We start from the raw sequence: 16,898 nt of genomic DNA, 5'->3' as shown, positions 1-16,898 counted from the left end.
CCTGTGTGATTGATTCTGTCTCGCTGCCCCAGCCCCTGCACACCAGTGCCAGTTCCCCCTCCTGGGCCAGTGGCACCTGTGGGGCTTTGGTCCCTGTTGCCCCGCTCCAGGCTGCTCCTTGTCCAGAGGCCGGGGGTGGTGGGGTCAGGCCCTGCGCCTGACTGGTAGAAGCAGCTCTGGCCTCCTCCGAAGGTCTGGGAGCAGCTCGAGCTCCACCCCTCACGCTTGGTTTTGCTTCCCTTTTCCAGGCTGCAGGCTGGGTGATCCCTGCACTGCAGCCCTGGCAGAGTGGAGTCCGGCTCCTAGGCTGTGGCTCCTCCCCTCGGTTTCACTTTCCTTTTCTCAGCACCAATGGGACTGGTGGGGCTTTCCAGAGCCCTGGGCCAAGGGAGTCTGCAGAGTCTGCGAGCAGTGTTGCTCCTGTCCCCGCTCCCGACTGGCAGGTTCCAGGCGTGTCCTGAGCACCCCGCCGGCTCCCTCGGGTGGCTGAGTCCAGGTGAGGGAGGTTTCAGGGGCTGGGCTGAGGGTCTGCGCACTGCCTGTCAGCATGGAGCTGCGGCCCTACCAGTGGGAGGTGATCATGCCTGCCCTGGAGGGGAGGAACGTCATCATCTGGCTGCCCACGGGCACCGGAAAGACCCGGGCGGCCGCCTATGTGGCCAAGAGGCACCTGGAGACAGTGGACAGAGCCAAGGTGGTGGTGCTGGTCAACAGGGTAAGTGGCCCAGCCCTCGGCACCTTGGTTCCCTCCAGGGTGCCACAGCTGCGTGGCCCTGACACTCACTGACTGTGCCCGGGTCCAGGACCTGCCAGGATGTGGGAGTCCCCTCACCCCTTCCTGTACCGCGCCCCCCAGTCCAGCGTCCTCTCCCCACCTTGTCTGCACCCACAGGTGCACCTGGTGACCCAGCACGCCGAGGAGTTCAGCCTCATGCTGGGTGGACGCTGGGCCATGACCACCCTGAGCGGGGACATGGGGGCGCGGGCTGGCTTCGGCCACGTGGCCCGGAGCCACGACCTGCTCATCTGCACAGCTGAGCTGCTGCAGATGGCATTGAGCAGCACACAGGAGGAGGAGCACGTGGAGCTCACAGGTGAGGCTGTGGGCAGCGAGGGTGCACACCTGGGCCTGCTCCAGCTGGGGCGTGCGGGGCTGGGCAGAGCGCTGGAGAGATCCTGGGCAGGCCCCTTCCCGAAGCGAGGCTGTCTACTCCTCTGTAAGTTGGCCACAGATCGTCGCCCGACCCCTTGTCCGGGCGGTGGGGGTCTGGGATGGGTAGGACCATGGACAGCAGAGCAAAGGGGAGGAAGGGCCCACGCAGGCATCTCTGCCTCTCCCTGCGGCCGCAGCCTTCTCCCTCATCGTGGTGGACGAATGTCACCACACGCACAAGGACACCGTCTACAACGTCATCCTGAGCCAGTACCTGGAACACAAGCTGCGCCAGCAGTGGCCCCTGCCTCAGGTGCTGGGTCTCACGGCCTCCCCAGGCACTGGCGGGAACTCCAAGCTTCAGGGCGCCATCGAGCACATCCTGCAGGTGCGCGGGGCCCTGGGACCTCCCGCCCGCTTGCCCGGCCTTCCCAGCCCTTCCCAGCCCTTCCGCAACTGAAGGGGCTGGCCGGCCTCCTTTCCGGGCCGGGCCCTCACTCCCCCAGCGCTCGTCTTGAGCACGCCGCCCTCTCAGCCAGTTTCACCCATTTATTTTTGCGGTACTGAACTGAGGGCCTCTGCGCTGAGCTACATCCCCAGCCCTTTCTATTTTGAGACAGGGTCCCGCCCAGTTACCCTAACCCTGCCCCTGCCCCTGCCCCGTGGCCCTGCTTCGGGCTCTGCAATCTTCCGCTGCGACCCTCCCACCTCAAAGTCCTGCCCGCTGGCCCCAGAGGCCTCCCATCCCAGCGAAGCCCTCCCTGCTCCCCGCAGCTCTGTGCCAACCTGGACACGTGGCGCATCATGTCTCCTGAGACCTACCGCCCCCAGCTGCTGGAGCACCGTCCCCAGCCCTGCAAGAAGTACGACCTGTGCCAGAGGCGCAGCCAGGTGCTCGGGCTGGGCGGGCGGGGAGCTGTCCCGCCCGCGCCTCCCCAGCTCCACTCCTGCTGGCTTGTGTTTCCTTTCTGCGCCAGGGGCGCGGCTCGGCTGGGCTCACGGCTGCCCGGGCTTACCCAGGGGGCGCTGTGGACACAGGATGGCCCTGGCGCGAGCTGGGACACTGTTGTGTCCGTCAGGAGGAGCCCTGGCCGATGTCCCATGGGAAGCGCCGGGCGGGGAGGACGCATGAGGGGCGAACCAGGAGCCGGTTCGGACCTGCCACTCCTCCAGCCAGGCCTCCCTCCTCACCCGCGCTCCTCTCGCCAGGACCCCTTTGGGGACTTGATAAAGAAGCTTATGGCTCAGATCCACGACTGCCCGGAGATGCCAGACTTGAGCCGAGACTTTGGGACACAGATGTATGAGCAGCACGTGGTGGAACTGTGCCAGACAGGTGGGGGGGTGGCGCCTGGCCGCCCGGGGCGGGGCCTGACCACTGGGCGGGGCTTGGTGGCTCAGGGGTGGGGCCCAGCAGGAGGTACCTGTGGTCGAAGCCTCCCGTTGCCCCACCCACAGCCGCAGAGGGCGGACTCCAGCAGCGGCGCGTGCTCGCGCTCCACCTGCGCCGCTACAATGATGCGCTGCTCATCCACGACACCGTGCGCGCTGTGGACGCCCTGGCCTCGCTGCGGGGCTTCTACGACCGGGAGCGCACCACCAAAACCCAGATCCTGCCCACCGAGCACTGGCTGCTGGCCCTGTTCTATGGTGAGAAGTCTGGGAAGGGGCCCATGGGAAACACTCTTTTTTCTAACCCAGAGCAGCTGTGGATATGACAAGTTCATTTCCTCCTTTGTGAAGGTTAGCATAGTTGTGAATACGAATTCACTTATTGACAGATATTTTTAAAACTGTTTAATTGGAATGGTCCTTAAAGATCCAAAAATGGGGCTGTGCATGGTGGCACACACCTGTAATCCCAGCACTTAGAAGGCTGAGGCAGGAGGATTGTGGTGAGTTCCAGGCCAGCCTGGGCTACGTAGTGAGTTCAAGGCCAGCCTAAACTATACAGTGAGACCCTGTTTCAAAAAACAAAAAAACCCAAAAAACATTTTTTGGGGGGTTGGGTGGTACCGGGGATCAAACTTGGGACTTTGCACTTGCAAGGCAGTTCAAGGCCACCTGAACTACAAAGGGAGACCCTGTCTCATAAAACCAAAAAACCAAACCCCCCCCCAAAAAACAGCTTTTAAGAAGGGCTGCGGGCTCAGTCAGCCTCTGGGCTCTCGCAGACCATAAGGACGAGCTGACCCGCTTAGCAACGCACGGCCCCGAGAACCCCAAACTGGACATGCTGGAGCAGATCCTGCAGACGCAGTTTGGGGGCTCAGCCAACCCCCGGGGCATTGTCTTCACCCGCACCCGCCAGAGCGCCCACTCCCTCCTGCTCTGGCTCCAGCAGCAGCCAGGCCTGCGGGGCATGGACATCAGGGCCCAGATGCTGATTGGGGCCGGGAACAGCAGCCAGTGCACCCACATGACACAGGTGTGAACCCTGGGGGCCAAGGGCACATGCATGGACACCCAGGGGGGCTGGGATGTGCCCAGGCCGAGGGCAGGGTCTGCCTCTGTCCTGCCTGTTCCCCACAGAGGGACCAGCAGGAAGTGATCCGGAAGTTCCGAGTTGGCACCCTGAACCTCCTGGTGGCCACCAGTGTGGCTGAGGAGGGGCTGGACATCGCAAAGTGCAGTGTAGTGGTACGCTACGGGCTTCTGACCAACGAGATCTCCATGGTCCAGGTGCTCAACCCTCCAGTCCCCCAGCCGTTAGGAATCCGGTGCCCCAGCCCCACTCAGAGCCCCACTTGTCCTGCTCCCCAGGCTCGCGGCCGAGCCCGTGCCAGCCAGAGCGTGTACTCGTTTGTGGCCACGGAGGGCAGCCGGGAGCTGCGGCGGGAGCTGACCAATGAGGCTCTGGAGGCCCTGATGGAGCAGGCGGTGGCCGCCGTGCAGAAGATGGACCCGGCTGAGTACCAGGCCAAGGTCGGTGTTGGGTGAGGATGCAGCCCGGGGGGCTCCTGGAGCTCTGACTGCTCCCCCTCCTCGGCCCCAGATCCGGGATCTGCAGCAGGAAGCGGTAGTCAAGCGTGCGGCCCGCACCTCACAGAGGGACAGCCAGCGGCGACAATTCCCCGCAGAGCACGTGAGGCTCCTGTGCATCAACTGCATGGTGCCCGTGGGCCACGGCAGCGACCTGCGGAGGGTGGAGGGCACCCACCACGTCAATGTGAACCCCAGCTTCTCGTGAGCTGCGGAGGGGGCTGTCGGGAGAGCAGAGCGGGTGGCAGCAGTGCTTGGAGGGTTTGAGGGGTTAGAGAGGTAGACAAGCAGCATCTGGTGACGCAGTTTGACAAGTGGGGGGGGGTGGAGAGGCTGGGTGACCTGCCCCACTTCAGAGCCACTGTGTCCTGCAGCATGGACTAGGGCTTGGGTGTCATGCCCAGGGGCCACACACTGTTCCTGTCCTGCCTTCTCTGAGCACGTCGAGAGAGGCTGCCTGGGCCCAGGATGTAGCTCAGTGGTGCCACCGCCTGCCTCAAAAGCACAAGGTCCTGAGTTTGATCCCTGGTCTGGAAAAAAAAAGAAAAGAAAAGAGAGGCTGGCTGCCTGGCACAGTGGCGCACACTTACTGTCCCAGCTTTGTGGGAGGCTGAGGGAGGAGGGTGGCTTGAGCCCGGGAGTTCAAGGCCAGCCTGGGCAATACAGCAAGACTGTCTCTAAAAGCTGTGCCACCTGTCACCCCTAGAGGGTAATCTTCCCCCAGTCTCCTCCCATTCAGCAGGGAGCACTTGTTAGGCACCTGCAGCATGTCAGGCTGCTGTGCCAAGGGTCTTTACCCACTTTCCCATGTGAGGGGCAGTATTTGGCTGTGGGAAGATGGGTAGAAGATGACACAGGCAAGAGCGATGGGATGTGCCCCTCCGCCTGGGTGGAAGGGACAGGAGAGATTCAGTCAGAGCAGACAGCAGGCCGATTGGCCTGAACGTGCCCCCTTTACCGGGAGGTGATCACAGTCCTGGATTCCCTCTGAGACCCGGGAGCGGAAGAGGGAAGGCTCGAGGCCAGGTGTCAGGTGGAGGCAGGAACCCCACGGGAGACCTGGTGGGGGCTGGGTTGGTCTTGGCCCTGGGACCACCGTGCCCCTTGATGGGCAGCAAGGGGAGGCTCTGCCAGCTCCAGGGTGCAGGGTCTGGGGACAGGGTCCACATGGGCTGTGGCTGCCCTGTTCTCCTCCAGGATCTACTACACTGTGTCCCGGGAGCACGTGGTCATTGACAGAGTCTTCAAGGACTGGAAGCCGGGGGGCACCATTAGCTGCCGCAACTGCGGGGAGGTATGGAAGTCCCATCAGGGGGCCGTGTGGGCTGGAGGCGCATGTGTGGTGTCCATAGAATCCCACCCTGGGCCCAGGGCTTCAAGTCCTCTGTGCCCCACCCAGAGCTGGGGACTGCAGATGATCTACAGGTCGGCGAGCCTGCCAGTGCTCAAGGTCCGCAGCCTGCTCCTGGAGACCCCGCAGGGCCGGATCCAGGTCAAGAAGTGGTCCCGCGTGCCCTTCCTGGTGGAAGACTTCGACTTCCTGCAGCACTGTGCCCAGAACCTGGCCGACCTCTCCCTGGACTGACTGCGGGCTGCTGTGGTGCCCGGCTCGGCCTGCAGGGGGCAGCGGAGCCCAAGTCCACTGCCCACTTCCCCTGGGTGGAGTGTAGGTCCAGGCTGGCTCCTTTCTGAGCCACCAGCCCCGAGCAGCCGGGCACCGGGGCTGGCTCAGGGTCCCCACAGCGAGGCAGCTGGAGTGAAGTGCGTGTGCACACATAACACACACACACGCGCTCTTCACGTACACTGGATGAAGCTGGATACAGGCTGGAGGATCAACTACTGCACGAGGGCCCCAACATCCTCCCTGCCAGAGCCACTTCTGTTTCTTGAGGCTCCTCAAAAATTAAAAATAAATGGGAAAATGGTAGAAAATGTTTAGGGCTTTTTTTGGAGGGAGTAGTGAGAATCAAACTCAGGACCTTGCACTTGTGAGGCAGGTGTGGTGCCACTGAGCTAAATCCGGCCCATGTAGGTTTTTTTGTTTGGGTTTGGCTTTTGAGATAGGTCCTTGCTATATAGCCCAGGCTGACCTCACCCACAGTGATTCTCCTGCCTCAGCCTCCCGAGTGGTGGGATTTCAGGCATGTGCTACCATGCCTGGCAGTGTGTGATATTTTAAACCACATTTTGTTGAGGTATAGTTGGTAGAAAATAAACGGCTCATATTTATAGTGTGCAGTTGGATATGTTTTAACATGTATGCTCCTCTACATGATAAAGAGCATAGGCATCACCCTCAAGAGCATTTTTACAAGAGTATTCTTCTAAAAAAGCAGGGTAGGGGCTGGGGATTTAGCTCAGTGGTTTCACTGCCTGCTGCGCAAGCACAAGAACCCGAGTTCGATCCCCGGTACCAAAAATAAAGTGTAGCACATCTATAATCACAGTACTTGGGAGGCTGAGTCAGGAGGATCACACCAAGTTCAAAGCCAGCCTGGGCTACATAGCGACATCCTGTCTCAGAAAGTATTCTTTTTGAACTCCATTGTCACCCTTCCCAGGCACTGATCAACATGGCAGTGACTTTAATGATGTAAAAATGCGCCTCCGCGGTGGGTGTCTTTCAGCCTCCTGGAGAAAAAGCAGGAGTCTAGATTGGAGGGGCCAGGTCAGCTCAGGGGTACAGCCTTTGCCTGTTGTCTGAGGCCGGAACTGAGCCCCAGCTCTGAAAACCAACGCAGATGTCTGTGTTGCTGTCCAGGCCGAGAGGCCTCCGTGTCCCCAGCCGGCCCTCGAAGGTCACCTCCCTGGGGGACAGGCAGGGAGAGCCAGAGCTGAGGGGTGTGCAGGTGGGCCGGGGTGAGGAGAATGACAAAGGCCTACATTTCTGGTCTCATTTTAATGAGAGAAGGAGGCAAGATGTAGGCTGATTCTTCAGGGAAAGGCCTATTTCTGTAGTGAGAGAGGCTCAGCAGGCAGGAGTCACCTTCACCCACGGGGGGGGGGAGTCCCTGGGCCCCTAACTCTGGCTTGGTCCTCGGCGGCTGGGGTGGTGGTTTCCTTTTTCTGATTGTGGGGGGAGACCCACCCACCCCACCCCAGGAGGCTCGGTCCCCTGCTTCCTCTCCCTCTCCGGGGGCCTGGCCCCAGGGGTTCTCCTGTCACCTCGCTGCCTCGGTCCGCCTCGCCCCATCCGCTCCAGCCCGCTGCTCCGTGCCTTTCACAGGTCAATAAAAGAGGGAGCGCGGGGGCGCCGGGCGCTAAGCTCCCTGGCCCTGAGTGTGGCTGGACTCACGGAGTCCGGGCGCCTGGCATTCCAGGGCTAAACGGCGACAGCTGAGGGACGCAGCTGGTGCGGGGAGGGGGAGGCTCGGGCCCTGCCGGCTACCCGCGTGGCCTGAGCTCCCACGCAGCTCACTCCGGGACGGGGAGCCTGCTTCGATCGACTAATTAATTGACTGGGGCTGAGGACTGCACCGGGGCCTTCGCACTGAGCTACATCCCAGCCCTTTTGTTATTTTCGGACAGAGTCTGGCTGAGTCGTCCAGGCTGGGTTCAAACTTGCGATCCTCCTGCCTCAGTCTCCTCGGGTGCTGCGACTGCAGGTGGGAGACCCCCTGCTGGGCGGGAGAGAGCGAGAGCGAGAGAGAGAGAGAGAGAGAGAGAGAGAGAGAGAGAGAGAGAGAGAGAGAGAGAGAGAGAGAGAAGGCGGCGTCTCTGCACTTCCTGGCTGTCCGCGGGCTCCGGGGCTCCTGACCAGCAGCCCTGGGAGACGTCTCGAGGTCCTCAGCGCCTCAGCGCCCGGGCCCGCCCGATCCAGGCGCGGAGCAGCAGACGCTCCCCGCAAGTGGCTCGGCGCGGCTCTGGAGGGGAGGGCCGGGCCACGCCCAGCAGGCCACGCCCCGAGCAAGCCCCGCCCAGACCACGCCCCTCTCGCCTGCTCGTTGTCGCCGTGCTCCGAGCCCGAGCCCGGCGAGCCAGGTGGCTGCTGCCTGTCCCCCTGTCCCCGCAGGTAAGGCGGCGACACGGGCTGTCCCCGGAGGACGGGGGCGGGAGGAAAGGGCCGCCCATCCCGCTGGCCCCTAAGACTGGGGACAGCCGCGCGTGGGGACGTTGGGCATCCTCGGGGTGCGACCCAGATCTGAGGCGGCCAGAGGTGCCGGCTGGACCTTCTGGGCCGACTCCGAGGGGCGCGAGGACCGGGGACCGAGGGGATGACCGAGAGTGGCCCAAGCTGCTGCTCCGCGGGCAGCTAGGTTAAGGGCCCGATACCTGCACCCCGCTTACCACACGGGGCACGGAGGTGTGGCCAGGGCCGGGGACCCCGCGGGCTGGGATCTGTGGCCACGATCCCGGCCATGTGCCTGCTGCAGACTCGGGGCGCACGTGCACCCTCTGGGGCGGAGCGCGCCAGAGGTCGGGGGGCTGAAGCTGGGATAAGGGGCTTGCAGGGCCGGTCCACGGGACAGGCGGCCTCCGCACCTCGGGGACCTGGGACCCTTGCTCGGGGCAGGGCAGAGCAGGGCAGAGCAGGGCAGAGCAGAGCGCCCCGATTGCAGTGGGGGAGGGGACCCCAGGGCGCCCCCAGAGGTCTCCGCGGCCTTTGGACAGCCGGTGGCAGCTCCCATCGCTGTCCGACGCACATCGCAGTGAGGAAGTCCTCCCTTGTGTCCTTCCCTCCCTCCGGCGTCAGTGTGGACATCAGGCTTCTGGGAGAGAGGGCCTCGGTCACCTTCCTCACTGTGACCTGGGCAGCTCCCTCAGCCGCCGGGTCGCTGCCTCACCTGTGGAGTGGAGCGACTAGATGCGGGGATTACTCAGTGTGGAGAGCGCTTGCTTAGCTGGTGCCAGGCGCCTGGCCAGGGCTCAGTGAGTCTAAGCGTCCCCTGCTCCCCTCCTGCAGGACACCGAAGCCCATCCGCAGGGGATGGGGTGGGCAAAAGGATTGTTACACCTTGGGCAGAGAGCCTGCTGGTGCCCTTCATTACCACCCCTGCCCCCTGCCTGTGCCGGGGTCTCAACCCCTGCTCCCTCCTGCTCAGGGCGCCCTTTTGTCTCCCAGGTGGGGAGGGCCCTGCCAGGGCGCCAGGACTGAGAGCCCGCCTGGGGCTCTGCCTCCCTGGAACAAGCTCTGGCTCAAACCTAACTAAAAAAATGTCCTGTGGGAGTCACCTCCCTGCCCTCCCCATCTCCAGAAATCCTCACGTTGGGACCAAGCCGCACAAAATTTTTCCAGGAAGATAAATAATACCGGTGACCGAAAGGCCTGCCTCCCAGCACAAGACAGCTCAGTCCGGCAGGGCCCTGCACACCGCCCTCCCCAGAGCCTTCTCCTCCTCCCACCTCCTGTCGCAGGAGGGGTCGGCAGGGCAGAGGGAGGAGCTGTTCCCAGGACCACAGCCCCCATGGGTCACCAGTGTGCCCAGGGCCAGAGATGGCCTGGGGTGGCTGGAACTCAGATGCAAGGCTGTTAACCTCGAGCTGCGTGGGGGTCCCTGTCGCTGGCAGTACGAAATGGGGGTCTCAGCTAGTGGCACCGTGCAGCTGTCTCTCTATCCCCCGGTGTCACCTGGATGCACCCTGAACGGGCGCTCCATGCTCAGGGTCCTTCGGAAGGTGCGTTTGTGTAGGCAGGAGGCGAGAGCGTACTGTGGTGGGCAGTGGTTCGGTGTTTCTTTTGCTTTTTTTTAAGCTTCATTTATAACTTTAAAATATTGAGACCCAAAAAAGAGGCCCAGGTGTGGTGGCACACACCTGGGAGGCCGGGGCCAGAGGTTTGCAAGTTCAAGCCCAGCCTGGGCAACTTGGGCTCCTATCTCGATATTTTAGAAATGAACAGCCGTGGGCCGGGGACTTAGCTCAGTGGTTTCTCTTCGACTGGAGTTCGATCCCCAGCACCAAAAAAAAAAAAAGAATAAATAAAGGGCTGAGGCTATAGCTCAATTTAAAGGCCCTGGGTTCAACCCCCAGTAGCACCCCCAAAAAAGAGTCCCATATCCACATACATCTACTGCCCCAGGACCTCCTTGTTCCCGAAGGCCGGGCTGGGCCTGTGCCCACAGGGCCATCTGAAGCCTTCCCCTCTCCTTGTCACCCAGCAGAGTGGCAGCCCTGCAAGCTTGGGCTTGGGACCCCCTTCCCAGACCAGCAAGGAATTTCAAGGTGAAACAGAGACAGTTGTCACCGAAGCTGTCCCCCCTTGGGTCTCTTGGCCTCATTCTCTACCCCAAAATTGGAACAGTTTGTAAAACTGTCCTGTGAGATGCAAGCGGGAAGGAGGTGCAGGAGGGGTGCTGAGCTCTGAGGGTGGAGGAGTGGGGCGGGGAGCAAGGAGGGGCGGGGGCGCGGGGTCAGGCGGTGCCCCTCTTGGCCATCTCAGCGAGGGCCGGGCATCTGCAACACGGCTCCTCCCCACGTGGTCTCGGGCCGTGGTCGGGGCCAGTGTGGGGCCAAGCGCTGGGTCACCCCAGCGGAAAAGAATTGCACACTGGTCCCCACCATGCTTGGGCCGTCTGGGGACGCCCCTGCCACCGGGGCCCAGTCTCTGCCATGCGGTGCGGGGTGGAATGGAGCACATGTACCCAGGTGAGCTCCTGACAGCACTGCTAGCCCCACATCCTGCACGGAGAGGCCACCGTCTCTCTGTCCCTTACCCCTGATTTGTTCACCTTGGTTGACCCGCCGGGGCGTGACTTGCTTGAGGGGGGCCAGGGGCCAGGGCCTGCAGCAGCTCGGGGCTGGGGACAGGAGGTGGCAGCCCCACCCCAGGGCTCCCCCAGCCCCTGCCTGACACCTGCACCTGGGCTCCAGCTGTCTCGGCATCTGCAGTCCCAGCCTCTCTCTGTCCGTCTGTCCATACTGCTGGTTCCCGTGAGTCCCCGCCTGCCTACACCTGTGTCTGTCCCGGCTGGCACTGCGAGCTGCCTGTGCTGCCCTGCGATCCTGCGCCCCTCCTGTCCTCTGGCTCCTGTCCCGGCTCTGGGGCCCTCGGTGCCTTTCCCTTCTCCTCCTTCTTTCTCTGCCTCCCTGTGTCTGTCTGCCACACACTTTCTGTCTGGCTCTGTACCTCTCTCTCTCCCTTGAGGAGTCCTGGGGGACAGGGCAGGTGCACATGTGGAGAAGAGGGTGGCAGCATGTCCAGGAGCTGCCATCCCTGCTGGGCACCCAGTGGACGCATCGGGACCCACGAGGACAGACCTCAGTCCTCCACCGTCGAGAACTTGGGGACCACGGCTCCCAACAGTGAACGCTGCCCTTCCGGGTGACAGAGCCAGAATCCCCTGTCTGGGTGACCCACTGACCTTGGGCCGGGCCAGGCATGGGTGTGGAGTTTGCAGCGAGGTGCCCGGGTGGGGCAGAAGGGCCAAGTTTCTTTTTCCTTGAAGCTGTGGAGCTGGGCTGCCACCCAGCCTGGCTTCCTGCTGTAACCTCCAGGCTCCCACCGGTCCAGCGGCTGCCACCTCTGCCTCCACCTCAGCCTGCACAGGGCCCGCTGTGTTGCTCTTGTTTGTCTGACTGAGGTTCTCTGGGCCAGGCTGGGCGAGGGCTGACTCCCTGACCCTCCTCCCCAGATGCCCAGGCAAAGAGCCAGCTGCCACCCACTGCCCTGCCACCGTCCCCAGGTCCCTGCTGCCTCTCCTGGGTGCCCAGGCCGGACCTCTGCACCCAGCTGGCTATAGCTCTGCATCCTACAACACCGACACCAGTGATAGCCTACCTGCCCAGGGTGGGTGGAGCCAGGTGGGCGAGGCAGCTCTCTGTCCTGGGGGGGACACCGGGCTCCTGCATGCTCCGATCCCCACAGCCCCTTGCTGCAGCCTCAGCACTGCGGGGATTGAGTGCAGCGGGCTGGGAGGCCCAGCCAGGCTGCTCCCAGACTGCGTGGCCCTTGGCTGGGGCCAGCATGTGGGACAGGAGCATCCATGACCTCGTTCTGAAACCACTGTCCTACTTAGCCCTTCTGGGGGGGCAGCAGCCATGGCTTTAGCCTGGAACTGACTGGGGATTCAAGTGTCCCCAGGTGTGAGGTGGGGCAGCTACTCCGGCTCAGCGGGATGGTTTGTGGTGTGGTGAGCCAGAGGGGGATCAGGAAGGTTCCCGAAGAGCCTGGCGGGCTGCAGGGGGCAGCTGGAGACGAGCACAGGCGGAGCGAGGCACAGCAGCTCGGGTGTCTCCTCTCGAAAGGCCTCTGTAGAGGTGATATTTTGCCCTCAGCCAAGGGAGCAGAACAGGGGAGGAGGAGCCTGGATGCAGAGCAGGGCCTTTGGGGCGCTCCCGGGCTAGCAGAGGGGACAGAAGGAGCCCAGTGTGGCCAAGAGTCTCAGGAAAATAGATCGGAGGGGCACGGGGCGTTTGCCAGAACACTTCCTCCCTGAGGATGTTTTGAATGCAAACATTTTACACCCAGCTCGCCCACGCCCCAGACTAAGGGGCGGTGTGTTCCAGTTTGAGCCCAGCCAGCCAACCTAATTCCTTGGTTGGGTTTTCCAGTTTCCCCTATGGTACAGCTAAACGCATTCCCATGTTTTTCATTGCATTTTAATTTCCCTGAAACTGTGTTCGTCAGCATCCATTGGGGTTTGATGCCCCCGTCAGTTTGGGAGCCACGGGCTCCTGACACCCGACTCTGCCATGGTACAATCGACTGGGGAGATTTAAGTTACCAAAAAAAAGAGAGATTTGTGGTCAAATTTTGATCTTTCTTTCTTTTTCTTTTTTTTGGTGTTTTGTTTTGCTGGTTTTTCGAGAGAAGTTCTTAACTATGTCGTTCAGGCTAGCCTCGAACTCACTATGTAGCCCGGGCTGGCCTCCAGTTTGGGGTGATCCTCCTGCCTTAGCCTCCTGAGTGCTGGGATTATACACATGTACCACCACACCTGGTGACATCCAATTCTTTCACCCACCCCAGTTAAGGACAAGGCTTTCTGTATCCAGTTCTGGCGATCATCAGTGTTACTTCTGTGGGGGTATTTAGGTGGCAGGAGGTATTTATCTTGGAGTCCATCTGGGGGTGGCACCTAGGAAGGGGCTGCTGGGAGAGGGAAGGGAGGCGGCCGGGCAGGTCTGGGCTGCTCAAAGGGTGTCCAAGGTGGAGGGGAGGGGGAGCTTTGGCGGTTTGGGCTGAAGAATGATATGATCAGATTGGTTTCCAGGCCCTTGCACATGCTAGGCAAGTGCTCTGCGCCAAGATCCCCCCAGCCCAGATTGGCTTTCGTATCTGTTTGTCTGTTGGGGATTTTTGGGGGTTTTTTTGGTACCGGGGATTGAACTTGGGACCTTGCGCTTGCACAGGCGGCAGAACCACTGAGCTAAAACCCTGGCCCTTGTGGGGGTTTTTTGAAACAGGATCTCACTGTGTAGCCCAGGCCAGCCTCAGACTTCTAACAATCCCCCTCAGCCTCCTGAGTGCTGGGATGACAGGCGTGCGCCTCCACTCCTGGCCGTGTTTTGCTTTTGAAAGGCTTTGTCCAGGGGTCGGGGGTCGTGTGAGGAGAATGTTGGGGAGAGAGGAGGAGGCAGGAAGGCTGAGTGGGGAGGCTGCTCCCAGATCCAACTGGGAAAGTGGAGGACCGGAAGGAAGTGGGGACAGGGCGGCACAGGGGGAGCCAGATTGGGGGCACCCCGCTGAGGACCTAGATGCTGTGACCCGCCCGCCTTTCATGTGGCCAGACCCTGCCCACTGCGGCCACAGACCTGGCTGGGAAGAGACCAGACACAGGGCGCTTGTCAGGCCTGGGTGTGGCCCTGGGCAGGGCACAAAGGGGTCTCTGTTGGCCTGGGGCTCTGTGCCCACCTGGGCCAGGCCTGGCGCCTGGGGAGTGCAGAGGGGAGGCGGCTTGGCCTGACGGAGACCAGGGTTCCGGTGTCGGGGCAGTCACTTCCTGGGGCCTCAGCCCTCACCTGAGGACCGGATCTGGATTATTCCTCTTCTTCCTCCTCCTCTTCTCCTTTCTCTTCCCCTTCCTGTTCCTCTTCCCCTCTTCCTCTTCTTCTGTTTTTGTTTTTTGAGACAGGGTCTCACTGTGCAGCCCAGGCTGACCTCCTGCCTCAGCCTCCTGAGTGCTGGGATGACAGACGGGCATCACCAGGTCCCTCCTGTAAAACGGGATCTGAATCCCAGCCTCCTGGACCTGCCAGCAGCCCAGACCCAGCCAGTGGCTGACGGCCCATTTATGTGAACACGCACCTCGACTCGAGGGTGCCTGTTTGCTAAACACCTCCCAAACGCTGACGCTGACTCGTTCAGTCCCAGACGACCCTGGGAGCGAAGTCATGTCCGGGCTTGTTTTACAGGTGGGGAAACCGAGGCCAGTGGTGGCCCAAGTCACACAGTAGGAAGAGTCCCAGCAGTGCGGCTACCTCGCCCTCCTCCGGGAGCTAGGGGGGTGCTTCCTGGGGCAGCGGGAAGCCTCCTTCCTGGAGGAGCTCTGCTGCCGGCACAAAACTGCGCCCGGCCCCCGGAGCCTTAGCCCCGGGGCAGTGTCCGGAGGCAGGAAGGGGGAGTCAGAGTCCTCAGAGCCATCCTGCACCAGAGGCCAGGGTGTGGGGCAGTGTGACCCAAAGCAGCACACTGCGGGGCGAGGGAGGGGTGGCCAGGACCCTGAGCCCCAGGGTCAGGCATCTCACCCTGAGCGGGGCATCAGTCACCGGGCAGGAGGCAGTCCGAGCACTCTGGAGGCTGAGGCAGGAGTGTCACTGCAGCTTCAAGGCCAGGCAGGGATGCATAGTGAGTTCAAGACCAGCCTGAACTACAGAATGAGACCTGGTCTCAATAAATAAAAATAAATAAAAAGAGGGGGGTGAGCCAAGTCCCCAGTAAGGACCTGGCCCAGCCCTTTGCTTCCCTTCCGGGTGACACAAGTTGTCTCCCCACCAGCTGACTACGACCTGCTGTGGCCACTGAGTCCGGGGAGGGGCTGCCCGCTCCGGCACTGGCTGTGCACCTCAGGCAGCTCCGCCAAGCGGAGAGGAGGTAGAGATCATTTCCGTCATGCTGCAGAGGGTGTGTGTGGCAAGGCTGGGGAATGAACCTGAACCCAGGGAGAGCACTGAGCTACAACCCCAGGCTCACTTTTAAATTTTCTTTTTAGATCGAGTCTTGCTAAGTTGCTCAGGTTGCCCTTGAACACGCAATCCTCCTGCCTCAGCCTCCAGGGCAGGCGGGATGACAGGCCATCATGCCCCCAGAAGAGTGGACCCCGGCCGGGCCTGCTTGTCTTCCTTCTCATTTGTGCCCTTGGTTTCCAGTAGCCACTGAGAGGAAGTTCCTGCTGTCCGGTCGCCGTCGCTGCTGCTATCACCGTGATGCTGTCCCTTTCGTGGCAATGGGGCTCTGCCTCTGCCATTTTCAGGGTGTTTTCTCTGGGAGCGGGTGGTGCGGAGTCGGGAGTTGGTGTCCGCTGCTGCACAGGCCCTGTCGTTTGCCCCAGGAGGGAGGCAGAGGCTGCTCGAGTCCCCTCCCCGGTCTGCTCCGTGGTTGGCTGCGTTTCCGGGGGGAAGAGTGTGTCCCCAACCTCCCCGGCACATCGAGGCCTTCACACTGGTCCCGCCCTGGTCTCCACCCCGCAGCAAAGCAATTAGTGCGGTGTCTGATTCCGTGTCCCCAGCGCCTGCCTCATTAGGTGGGGATTTAGGGCTGGGTCACCCTGAAGGACACCCACTTCCCAGGGCAGGGGGGCCTGGCCAGCACTGAGCCTGGGCGGCAGCAGGAGGTGGTACTGTCCCGAGTCCTGGTCCTTCGTCCTGCTTGGGGCAGGGTGGGGATTTGATTTCAGGGGATTTGCAGCCGTGGGGAGCCGCCTGGCCGCGCGGTGCCCGGGCTATTTTAGGAGGCAGAAGCTGGGGGAGGGGAGGGCCTTGGTGGGGCCACTCGAGCCGGTCATGTCTGTGTCTGTCCTCTCGTGGGAGCAGGAGTGGGAGCAGGGGCAGGCGCCCCAGGCTAGGGCTTCGCCCACCCTCCCGGGAGCTGAGCCCCAGGATGCACCTGGTGCATCCGGGTACTGCGGGTGAACAGGCCCACAGCCAGCGCGCATCTCTGGGAGCCGAATCTCTCAGAGGGGCCCGGCAGGGAGGCTGCTCGCTAAGTCCCCCCCCTCCTCCAGCCCTGGCAACGGCGGCACCAGGGCCACCTCACTGGGGACCCCGTGCTGTCACCTGTGGCTCTGCAGGGAGCTCTCAGGCCGCCCCCTCCATGGATGTCTTTATCGCGGCTTCACACGGGGGAAACTGAGGCTCCGGGAGGGGCTGTTACTTGCCCTGCTCCCTTCCTGAGGCGGTCAGGCGGGCGGGCAGGCGTCTCTTCCTTGTCCTCTGGGCTTCGGACGGGCATAGGCAGAGACAGGAAGTGCAGGTCCTGGGGTGAGACCCGGGTGGCCACGCTGGGGACGTGGCTCTGTTTAGATGATGGCTTGTTTTGTGCCCAGCACGGGCACAGGGTCAGGGCCCCAACCCCTCACCTCGCTCTGCATTCCTGGGGTCACTGGGGATGTTGGGGCAGGGTTTGGGGGCCCTGCCTAGAGGAGAGGAGAGCCTAGACTTGGGAGCCAGCCAGGGTGACCCTGCCCACCGCCCTCGTGTGGCCGGTGGGTGAGCATCCAGGGTCACTGCGGGGAAGGGTTGCAGAAGGAGCCTGGAACTCTGGCGGCTCTGGCTCTGTGTGCGGGGTTGGCATTCAGCCCTGTGTTATTCCTGGGTGTCTTGGTGATGCCACGGCTTTGTGGGTGGCTTGAGCTGGCACCTGCAGTCCTGCGGAGGGATTTCC

The 16,898-nt window shown here is 62.2% G+C and overlaps 2 protein-coding genes across 5 annotated transcripts in view; both read left to right on the top strand.

Moving 5' to 3' along the window:
* Positions 1-363: 363 nt before the first annotated feature.
* Dhx58 (DExH-box helicase 58) lies at positions 364-6,070 on the top strand. 3 transcript variants are annotated; one of them, XR_015447749.1, is made up of 12 exons: positions 364-715; positions 893-1,094; positions 1,351-1,541; positions 1,928-2,044; positions 2,363-2,489; positions 2,612-2,803; positions 3,328-3,581; positions 3,686-3,835; positions 3,917-4,078; positions 4,149-4,238; positions 5,333-5,429; positions 5,535-5,717. XR_015447749.1 is itself a non-coding variant. In XM_004859363.4 (12 exons), the coding sequence occupies exons 1-12, from the start codon at positions 548-550 to the stop codon at positions 5,718-5,720; spliced, it is 2,037 nt and encodes a 678-aa protein (XP_004859420.1). In that variant the 5' UTR covers positions 364-547; the 3' UTR covers positions 5,721-6,070. The 3 variants fall into 3 exon arrangements, 2 of the variants coding, with proteins under 2 accessions (XP_004859420.1, XP_087058425.1); XM_004859363.4 differs by having other exon boundaries at positions 4,149-4,339; positions 5,535-6,070; XM_087202299.1 differs by having other exon boundaries at positions 3,686-3,793; positions 4,149-4,339; positions 5,535-5,913.
* A 1,999-nt stretch (positions 6,071-8,069) lies between these two features.
* The window catches only part of Znf385c (zinc finger protein 385C), a 31,732-nt gene continuing 22,903 nt past the window's right edge, over positions 8,070-16,898 (top strand). For both annotated transcript variants that reach the window (XM_013077643.3, XM_004859364.3), the window contains exon 1: positions 8,070-8,150. The gene's annotated coding sequence lies outside the window, so the exon portion shown is untranslated. The remainder of the gene's footprint in view (positions 8,151-16,898) is intronic.

The sequence above is a fragment of the Heterocephalus glaber genome, unplaced genomic scaffold, assembly GCF_053883595.1.
Source record: "Heterocephalus glaber isolate CG9 unplaced genomic scaffold, H.glaber_assembly_v1.0 deba00001773, whole genome shotgun sequence".
Classification (NCBI taxonomy): Eukaryota; Metazoa; Chordata; class Mammalia; order Rodentia; family Bathyergidae; genus Heterocephalus; species Heterocephalus glaber.
The sequence above is the reverse complement of the archived record's forward strand: the minus strand, read 5'-3'. Positions and strand labels throughout refer to the sequence as shown.

Excerpts from the sequence above, each read along its gene's own strand:
- Dhx58 (XM_004859363.4), top strand. The coding sequence starts at position 548 with ATGGAGCTGCGGCCCTACCAGTGGGAGGTGATCATGCCTGCCCTGGAG. Across the intron at positions 716-892 it reads TGGTGGTGCTGGTCAACAGG|GTGCACCTGGTGACCCAGCA; the intron begins GTAAGTGGCCCA and ends CTGCACCCACAG. Across the intron at positions 4,079-4,148 it reads CGGCTGAGTACCAGGCCAAG|ATCCGGGATCTGCAGCAGGA; the intron begins GTCGGTGTTGGG and ends CCTCGGCCCCAG.